This window comes from Cajanus cajan, chromosome 4 (genome assembly GCF_000230855.2).
Source record: "Cajanus cajan strain Asha chromosome 4, NIPB_CcT2T_4, whole genome shotgun sequence".
NCBI classification, from domain to species: domain Eukaryota; kingdom Viridiplantae; phylum Streptophyta; class Magnoliopsida; order Fabales; family Fabaceae; genus Cajanus; species Cajanus cajan.
Window position 1 is genome coordinate 33,715,304 of NC_138520.1, and position 10,333 is coordinate 33,725,636.

Sequence of the window (10,333 nt, forward strand, 5' to 3'; positions counted from 1 at the left end):
ACAAAGTCTGGAGAGACAGTACTCAAACGAAGTCTGGAGAGACGGTACTCAAACAAGGTCTGGAGAGACGGTACTCAAACAAGGTCTGGAGAGACGGTACTCAAAGAAAGTCTGGAGAGACAGTACTCAAACGAAGTCTGGAGAGACGGTACTCAAACAAGGTCTGGAGAGACGGTACTCAAACAAAGTCTGGAGAGACGGTTCTCAAACAAGGTCTGGAGAGATGGTACTCAAAGAAAGTCTGGAGAGACGGTACTCAAAGAAAGTCTGGAGAGACGATACTCAAACAAAGTCTGGAGAGACGGTACTTAAACAAGGTCTGGAGAGACGGTACTCAAACAAAGTCTGGAGAGACAGCACTCAAACAAAGTCTGGAGAGACGGTACTCAAAGTCTGGAGAGACAGCACTCAAACAAAGTCTGGAGAGACGGTACTCAAGGTCTGGAGAGACAGTACTCAAGGTCTGGAGAGACAGTACTCAAGGTCTGGAGAGACAATACTCAAGGTCTGGAGAGACAATACTCAGCCATCAGCATCGTCAGAGGCACGTTGGTGTTAAACTTAGCTACCGAGGTTGTCAGAAGCGCCGAGGTATGCAACAACCTGGAGAGGCTACTCAACAATTTTCCACCGGAAGACGCTACAAGTCAGAAGGTTGGCACATCACCCGGACAATTGGGTCAACTCCTTTACTTGTCAGCCGGTACACCAAAAGACCGTTTGACTAAGTAAAGGGGGGGCAGCTGTAGACCCCTAAAATTGTCTGGGTCGGAAATAAAGCTTGAAGACTCTCGAAGACTGAAGGAAGATCAGCCAGAAGGACTCCTGGAAGGCCCTAGGAGGGTTCTCTGTAGGTCTAGAGGTCTTAGAATAGCTTAAAATAAGGAAGTGGAGGGAATGAAGCCCAATACGGCCGTACTAAACTTAATACGGCCGTATTGAAGCTTCAATATGGCCGTAGTGAACTCAATACGGCGTATTGAAGTTTCTGAAACTTCAATACGGCCGTACTGAAATCAATACGGCCGTATTGAAGCTTCAATACAGCCGCAGTGAACTCAATACGGCCGTATTGAAATTTCTGAGCTTCAATACGGCCGTATTGAACTCAATACGGCCGTATTGAAGTTCAAAAATTTCAATACGGCCGTATTGATTCTGTAGCCCGTATTGGGCCTGTTCCCTATAAATATGACGTCAATTGGACGTCATTCGACACTTTTTGAACATAGTTTCAACCCTCTCCTTGAGTATTCTGGGGTTTTTGAGCAGTGTTCTGCCCTAGAAATCACTCGGAGAGTTGATCCGACGAAGTTCTTGAGCCTCGAGCCATTTTGCTTGAGGATCAAACCTAGTCGAAGGGAAATCCTCCGGATTTCCGTAGTCAAAAGTTTTTAGGAAGGAGCGAGCGAGCTTGTAGAGCGAGGGAACGCCAAAAAGCTTCCCAGTTTTACGAAATATATAAAAGCACGCTTCAAAGGTTTCTTCTTAAATCCTTCCTTTTACTGCTTTTTGTGTGCATATTTAAACTGTCATCATGTAGATAGTTAATTTATAATTGCTTAGAATAAATAGGGGTAATTTAGTAATTTTACACTGTTATTTTAGAAATAATCTGTCATAGGGAACCCGAAAGGGGCGCTGTGGGGTGCTAACACCTTCCCCACGCGTAACCGACTCCCTTACCCAACTCTGGTTGTAATGGCCAAAGTTGATTTATAAAATCAATTGCCTTATCCCTTTTTCCAATGTTTTGAGTAAAACATTGGTGGCGACTCCACGAACCCTTTTACTACGAAAACCACTAATCCATGGAGGGTCCCGCTTGGGATTAACATGGATTGGTGAGACATTTAATAAATAAATTGGATAAGATCGACAAGGTCTCAGTTTGAGAACAAGTCGTTCTAATAATCCAACACATTTTCAAAACTAAAATAAAAGCGAGCTCGACCGTCTTCGCGACCGCCGAGGCCCGTTTGGGCCGGTGGCGACACATTGCAAAACTCTTCTTTAGAGATGTGGTTAAACTTCATGGGCTTCCTAAAACTATAGTTTCAGATAGAGATACAAAGTTTCTAAGCCATTTCTGGCGTGTCTTATGGTCAAGACTAGGAACTAAACTCCTCTTTTCAACTACTTGTCATCCTCAAACAGATGGCCAAACTGAGGTAGTGAATAGATCTCTGTCTACTATGCTTAGGGCAGTCCTAAAGGGTAATCACAAATCCTGGGATGAGTTTTTACCTCATATTGAATTTGCCTACAATAGGGTAGTTCATAAAACTACCAATATTTCTCCTTTTGAGGCTGTTTATGGGTTTAATCCTTTAACTCCTTTGGACTTGATACCTCTTCCTAATGTTGAACATTTCATTCATAAGGAAGGGGCTTCAAGGGCTGATTTTGTTAAGAAACTTCATGAAAGGATTAAAATTCATATTCAAAATCAAAATGAGAAATATGCAAAACAAGGAAGTAAAGGCAAGAAGTCTATGATCTTCGAGGAAGGTGATTGGGTTTGGCTTCATTTAAGAAAAGAACGTTTTCCAAATCAAAGGAAGTCTAAACTCAGTCCTAGAGGAGATGGTCCCTTTCAGGTCTTACAGCGTATCAATGATAACGCCTATAGACTTGATTTACCCTCTGAATATGGAGTCAGCACCACTTTTAATGTCAGTGATCTTAAACCTTTTGTAGGTGCTAGCGATGATGAGGAAGAGTCTTCAGATTCGAGGACGAATCCTTCTCAAGAGGGAGGGAATGATGGAAGAGCATGGGCTAAAGGCCCAACCACTAGAGCTATGGCCAGGAGGTTACTTGAAGATTTGACTGCTTCAGAGCTTAGTGGGCCCGATGGGCTTGGTGGGCCTAGGGTGCTTCTTACTTGGGCTTAATTGAATATACACCATGTTTAATTGTACTTTCTTAGTTTAGGAATCTATTTTCATGTTGGTCTTGTATTTTGACCATAGATTAGGGTTTAGGCTAGTTGGGCCTAGTTTTGGGCTTCATGGGCCTTTGGGCTTTTGGTACCCAATATTGGGCTCATTATTTTCCTTGTAATATTTCCTATTGATTGTATTCATTAGACCATTGTATTTTGGTCATTAGTTTAGGGTTTAAGGAGGTTTAATAGTTCATTTGAATTAGGACAAATTAGGTCAAATTTAGGATGAATTTAAGTTGCATTTAGGTCACACTTTTGGCACCACCTTGGTTGCACAAGTGTGACACCGAAATGCAACCCTAAATTCACTCTAAATTCAACCTAATCTATCATTTAGCACTACATGACCGGTCATGAGCATGTGACACAAGGTTTGAATTCAAATTTGAATTTGAATTCAAATCTTGGCGCCAACATGTGACCAATCATGTGGCGCCAAGTGTGCTCCTCCAATTCGGATGCTATATGTTTCCCTCCTCTCATATTTTGTACTCACTTTTGATCATATAGAAATTTGTGAGCCTTTGGCCGAGTTTCCTCTCTCAAAAGTCCCCTAGAGTTCATTTTCAAAACCTTAGGATTCCACCTTAGAATCCTCCTCTTTGAAGTGTGCTCTCCATTGATGCTTGAGCTTGGATGCTTCCTTCCTAGTTTAGGTTGAGTTCATCTTGAGTTCGTAGCTGGCAAGGTGTTCATAAGTGAAGAATCAAGTCTCCTTTGAAGAAGATCCGGCCTAAGCAAATCCGTGGAGAAGATCATCCATCACTTCTCCTAGGTTTGCTATCAGGAGTTTGAAAAAAATAATGAGGAAATAAAAAGATTGCTTGCTAGGCTAGTTGTGGGAGGAGAAGCTAGTGGTTCAAGACCAAGAGTCACTTCTCCTCAACCCTCAAGAGGAAAGGGGCATATGCATTCAAGTGTTCATGAGGAGGAAGGGCATCATACCCAACCTCCAAGTGATATCTTCTTTAGTAGTCATCACAATGATGATTACTATCAAAGACCCCCAAGGCAACATAGACATAGGGAGTCTTCCAATAGGGAACCCAACATCACTCTTCCTCCATTTCATGGCAAAGATAATGTTGAAAATTATTTAGATTGGGAAATGAAAGTGGAACAACTTTTCTCTTGCCATGGAGTGAGTGAAGATAGGAAGGTTTCCTTAGCAACCCTTAGCTTCCAAGGGCATGCTATGTATTGGTGGACCTCCTTAGAAAAAGAAAGGGGAATAAATCATGAGCCCCCAATCCAATATTGGAATGAGCTCCGTAGTGCCTTGAGAATGAGGCATATTCCTCCATACTATGACCGAGAGCTTATGGATAAGCTTCAAAGATTGAAACAAGGGTCCTCAAGTGTGGAAGAATATAGGCAATCTATGGAGTTGCTAATGATGAGGGCTGGGATTAGGGAGGAAGAGAGGACCACTATCTCAAGATTTCAAAGTGGTTTAAACCTTGAAATAAGAGACAAAGTTGAACTTTTACCTTATAGAGATTTAAATGAACTCGTTCAACTTTGTTCAAGGGTGGAGCATCAACTTAAAAGGAAAATTTTTTTAAAAGACTCCACTCCATCTTATTCCAAGAGTTTCAAGAAGGAGGGCCACTCTTCCCCACCATCTCCCAAGGAAGAAAAAGAAAAAGAAAAAGAAACATCATCTTTTAAAGCATCTTCCAAAGACACTAAAACAAGTGATATCAAGTGTTTCAAGTGTCTTGGCCGAGGGCACATTGCTTCACAATGTCCCACCAAGAAAACCATGCTTTTAAAGGGCCAAGATCACTATAGTAGCCTTGATGAAGCTACTTCCTCATCTTCAAGTGATGAAGAAGGAGTTTTAGAATCCAAGGAAGAAATCTTACTTTGTGAAGGAGACCTATTCTTGGTTAGAAGACTCCTTAACAACCAACCTAGTGAAATTGACCAATCACAAAGAGAGAACTTGTTTCAAACAAATGCAAGATCTTAGAAAGCACTTGTTCTCTCATTGTCGATAGTGGGTCTACTTCTAATTGTTGTAGTGCTAGAATGGTTGATAAGCTAGCCTTAACTACAAAACCTCATCCTAAACCTTATAGAATGCAATGGATCAATGAGGAGAGAGGTATTGTAGTTAACCAACAAGCAAGCATACCAATCTCCATTGGCAATTATAAAGAAGAAGTTTTGTGTGACATAGTGCCATTGGAGGTTAGTCATGTCTTGCTTGGGAGGCCATGGCAATTTGAGAAGAAAACAATCCATGATGGCCTCACAAACAAAATAAGTTTCCAACACTTAGGTAAGAAGTTTGTGTGGTGTCCTCTATCACCCTCTCAAGTGAATGAGGACCAACTCAAACTAAAAGCTAAGAAAGATGAAGAAGAGAAAAGCAAAAACAAAAAGAAAAAAAACATAATAAAAAAATAATTTTCCCTTTGAAGAAAAAGAAGGGCTAGGTTCAAGAGAACCTTAACCCTTGTGCCATCCTCATTCTTTTGGTGCCAAAGAAAGATGGCAATAGAGGATGAACACCATTTTTTTTTAAAGCCATCATTGAATAAGAGGCACCCAATCCCTAAAATAGATGATTTTGTGAATGAATTGCATGGGGCCAATAATTTTTTTAAATGGTGATGCCTCTTTGGCTCCCTCCTTTCCCTAGCACTTTCATTCAACAAATTGTGTACTTAAGGATTGCATAGCTAAGTTTTAGTATTTTACTTCCCTAATTGTGGTTTTACATCTTTTGAAAGATCAATGGAATGGAAGAGCTTAAAGATTTGAAGTCAAATCCTTCTCAAGAAAGAGGGGATGATGGAGGACCATCCTTGGTACTTCATGTGAAACCCATCACATGGTTCATGGCTATGACCAAATTTGAGTAGTATATAATTTTATTCCTTTATTCCAAATATACCCTTGCACTTTGGGGTATTTTAGTCATAGAATTTATTTTACTTGTATTTCCAATTTTACCCTTATATTTTGGGGTGTTTAGGACTTAGAATATTATTTTCTTTTGTATTTCCCATTTTTACCCTTGTATTATGGGGTGCTCTAGATGATTAGGGTTTTTAATTTTCGGCTAGGGTGTTAATTAGAGGGTGACGCATGTTTTTGGTGTCATTGGGTCTATTTTTGGTGTTAGAAAGGCTTAGGCCCAAGTGGAGGGCAAAGGTTGCATAGTCTTATCATGCACCTAGATATAGCCAATCTAAACCCAAAGATTCCATCCTTGGCCACCAAGTTGCATCTAGGGTTCATTTGCATTTCATTTGGAGTGCATTTGCCTACTCCAAATGCAACCCTAGATGCCTCCCCTCCTATATATACCCAATGCACCACACATTGTAAATACTTTGGATTATATGAATTTGAGAGAGCATTTATTTGCCTCAAATCCCATCCTTAGTCCCTAGGTTAGTTCGGCTAGCCCCCTTCATTCTCCACCCTTGGAGTACTAGAAAAATTAAAATTAGAGAGGGAACAAATCCGTCACTAATTTTGATAAAATCCGTCACAAATGAATTAGTGACGGAATTTGTGACGGAAATGATTCCGTCACAAAATTTGGCGTCACAAAATATTTAGTGACGGATTATTTTTTCCGTCACAATTAGTGACGGAATTAAGGCATCACAAACAGTATAATTTTCGTCACTAATTTCAAATAATAAATGTTTAGAAATTAATAAAAATCCGTCGCAATTTGTGAGGGATTAAATCCGTCACAAACTGTGATGACTTTAATTAAGTAGAATCCGTCACAATTTGCGACGGATTTAATCCCTCGCAGTTTGTGAGGGATTAAATCCCTCACAAATTGTGAGGGATTAAATCCGTCACAATTTGCGACGGATTTTATCCGTCACTAACTGGGATGAATCCCTCACTAACTGTTGATGACTAAATTTGAGGGAACCATTTGTTTTTAAAAGTCTGGTAATCGATTACCTATACATGTAATCGATTACCAGACAATGGAAAATCATATATTCGAAATTTACTTATTAAAAGGTTCTCTGGTAATTGATTACCCATTTCTTGTAATCGATTACCAGAAGATGAAAATTTCAAAATTTGAATTTAAACTTTATAAAATTAACAAGCCATCGAGTTTAAAATTTAAATTCACCTTTGTATGTAAGTAAAACTTTATAAAATTTAAGATCATCAAATTAGTACAACTCAAGCATAAGTGTAAGTTAGCAAGATGTTACATCTAAATTAATTATTAAAAAGATTTAAAATATTTTGTAAAATTTATTGTAGCAATTACATTCAATTATGCCAGGAAAGAAAATCTCTGGTAATCGATTACCAGTTGCTGTAATCGATTACCAGAAACTTTTTAGTTTGACAGAAAGAAGACTATAGCAGGGTAATTGCCACCAAAGAGTCAAAAGAGAACATGAAATGAGGCTAGAAAGAAGACTATAGTAGGATGAGAAAATAAATGTTGAAAGACCAATAATTATATAAACACAACAGAAGATACTTTAATTGAGACTCAAGAACGGAAGAACAAAATAGAATTATTGGAAAAAGAGAACAACACAGAGAAAGAAAAATCATAAAAGACATAACAGAATACTCAACTAACACTAATAAGTAGAAGCACAAAAAAAAATGATACATATTCTTACTTAATTAAATCAGAACCAATAACTTCATAAAGATGGGTATATGCCAACTCAAATGGTAACTGGAGGCATATGATGCCAAAGATAATTATAGCATCATTTCTGAATCGCATGAGACGCCCAAGCCACTCATGTCTATGAAATATTTCCTTCTCTTTAGCTCTATCAGACTCAAATACTTTCAAGAGTTCCATTGGGGGCTGCCATGAGCTGGCCTTCCTGCCTAGAATCTTGTATCCTTGGTCAGCTGCAACTGCAGAACTAATAGGCCATCTGCAATACCAAACACAAGGGAAAAGGTGTGAAGGAAGAGGGAAGAATCAAAGCAATTGAATGAGAAAAGTGATTGTACTGATCCCAAAAAAAGTAAGACAATACCTTGCTAACAGTGCAGAATTTTTACGTTTCCAAAACTGAGAAAACATTATTGCCCAAAGTATCACTATGATGAAGAAAGCAGGAAGCACCACTAATCTCAATGACCTAAAATGTAATGAGGAGCCATAAAACCACTTAACTAGATGCAATACTATAGAAGAAGTGGTAGCATAAACAAAAACCAACAGACAGATTGGCTCACCCAAAATCTATCAATTGCAATGTAAGCCCACATGCAGCAGGGAAGAGCAGCCACCTTGTGAACATTCCAAGAAAAGCAAAATAGATTGCAATCTGCACATTATTCATTCCATCATTGGATAAGGAGAATGGACAATATCATTTTCAGATAATGTTATAAAGCTCATAGAGTCATAGTCACATTAACCTTTGCCCCATAGTAAGAATAAATCTCATCAATTGGCTGATTAGTTAAGTCCCACCAATGAAGTGCCCAACTTCTGAGAAGTTTCTTTCTCTTCTTTTCATCTATCAACCAAAAGCAATATTAGTTCAGGTTCAATCCACACTAATCAAGAGAAAAAATGATGGCACATGTGAGTAAAAACACCATGCAAAGGAAAGACTTGCTTAACAATGTTCTCTGATTCCAATTTCTGAAGAAGATTCTCTCCAATTTCCCAATGGATTTCTTTTCCATCAAATTTAAGGGTTTTGGCTGACTTGCTATTGTTTACCTGCAAATTCAATTTATAAGAGAGCCAAAATGTTACGACATGTCAATAGGAGAGTTCATACAACACTGCAATTCTATGGTAGTCATAGCACAACAATAAAGCTTATTTATTAACATGTCACATTTTTTGTATTCATAATCACAAGAATGCATTTTCCTAATATTTTATTGAATTAGAAAGCTAAGGCACCTATAATCTGAGAATCAGATAAAACAACATGCAGCATGCAGCATGCGTGGAACTGGCTAACAAGCACATCAAATTACAAAGAGAGATTTCGATTGTAGAGAAGACAAATGTCTAACGAAAGAACTCACTATTCCATATATCAAGTGACAATAGCACTGAAAATGCTCACACCAACTGAAAACAGAACCATCAGGTTGTTTCACAAAAGCTTCCACCTCCTCCACCTCAAATTGCAAATCCATACCTGGCAGTTATTACAAGACACATTAACAGAAACATGGGAATTGCACAACCAGTCACATTCTAGTTAGCACCATCTGACACAGTGAACTTAAAAATAGTAATAAGAACAAATTCTCCCTTTGGGGGATTTGCATATACCAATAAGAGTCCGTTTTTTGATCTGTAGTTCAGCTGCAGCCCTCCCAAGTGTCTCCAAAGGTGCAGCCAACTAAACAAATGACAAATAAGTTTTAGCCACTCATCAAAAAGCTTCAATTAGACACTCAGAACTTGATTATATCAAAAGATTGATAGACCATGGAACAAAATTACTTAAAAAGTCCTTTTTAGAAAGAAAACCTAACCTTGATGAACTCATCTGCAATGCCAACAACTCTCTCAACAATAAACCCCATCTTTTCAAACTCCTTTACAAAGACTTCGATCCGCCCCATATAAAGCTCCCAAGTATCACCTACTGTAATAAAACATCAAAATTTAACAAGTTTCCAATTTTGATCTGTGAACCATGACCTTCCACATATAATATCCAGGCACCAATACAAATTTAGTTACCTGAACAGGACTTGCAGCAATAAGAACTCCACCAACTCCTCCACCAATGACACGACCATCAGGACTTGCAAGGGAAACAGTCAATCCACCAGTTCGATTGCGAGGGCCACCACTATCAGCAACCAAGTAAGAGCCTGACAGGCACAATATCTCAAAACACCCTTATTGAGGCCAAAGTCTGGAGCCAGAGTTCTCGGGCTAGGGTTTCGGCGCCGTGAACTGTTCGCGGCGGAGGCTTCAAGCTCCGTCGGCGAGGGCGGAGGCGAGAGGCTGGCAGAGCTTTTCGAGCTCGTCGATAAGGGTGAGGACGGAGGGTTGGAGCGGAGGACCTCCTCCTGCTCCTTGTTGAGCAGCTTCCCTTGGGAAACGGAGTCCTCCATGGCGTTGATGCGGTTCAGCTTCTTGCGGAGGGCGCGGAGGCTCATCACGGGGCCATTGGCGACGTTGAGGCTTGCGGTGGATGCCATTTGAATGTATCACCCTTGTCATTTTCCTGAGCATAGCCAAAATTTTCAAAAGCATACACTACCTAGAACATAGGGGTCACCGCAGCAATTCAAAGAAAACAGGGAAGGAAAAATTGAAGAAGTTGAATAGAAAAGGAGAAATTGGAAAGGAAAAAGGTGAGATCTTTGTGTGATTAGATGATTACATTCGTGGGGAGAATTGGTTTCTCAAAGATGGGTCTC

The 10,333-nt window shown here is 39.5% G+C and overlaps 1 protein-coding gene across 2 annotated transcripts; it reads right to left on the reverse strand.

Annotated features, from left to right (window-relative positions):
• Window positions 1-7,886: 7,886 nt before the first annotated feature.
• Window positions 7,887-9,815, reverse strand: LOC145956780 (anoctamin-like protein Os01g0706700). 2 transcript variants are annotated; one of them, XR_014433041.1, is made up of 6 exons: window positions 9,645-9,815; window positions 9,228-9,543; window positions 8,531-9,090; window positions 8,348-8,448; window positions 8,162-8,253; window positions 7,941-8,064 (listed from the first exon to the last, which is right to left on the reverse strand). XR_014433041.1 is itself a non-coding variant. In XM_083072464.1 (4 exons), exons 1-4 carry the CDS (start codon window positions 8,618-8,620, stop codon window positions 7,902-7,904), a joined length of 426 nt encoding a protein of 141 aa, XP_082928590.1. In that variant the 5' UTR covers window positions 8,621-8,666; the 3' UTR covers window positions 7,887-7,901. The 2 variants fall into 2 exon arrangements, 1 of the variants encoding a protein (XP_082928590.1); XM_083072464.1 differs by lacking the exons at window positions 9,228-9,543; window positions 9,645-9,815 and having other exon boundaries at window positions 7,887-8,064; window positions 8,551-8,666.
• Between the last annotated feature and the right edge of the window lie 518 nt (window positions 9,816-10,333).

What these genes read in the sequence shown, in the direction of transcription:
- LOC145956780 (XM_083072464.1), bottom strand. Translation starts at nt 8,620, where the DNA reads ATGGAAAAGAAATCCATTGGGAAATTGGAGAGAATCTTCTTCAGAAAT. An exon ending in GAATCAGAGAACATTGTTAA is followed by an intron (nt 8,449 to 8,550) that starts GCAAGTCTTTCC and finishes TTTGGTTGATAG; the next exon opens with ATGAAAAGAAGAGAAAGAAA. An exon ending in ATTCTTACTATGGGGCAAAG is followed by an intron (nt 8,254 to 8,347) that starts GTTAATGTGACT and finishes AATAATGTGCAG; the next exon opens with ATTGCAATCTATTTTGCTTT.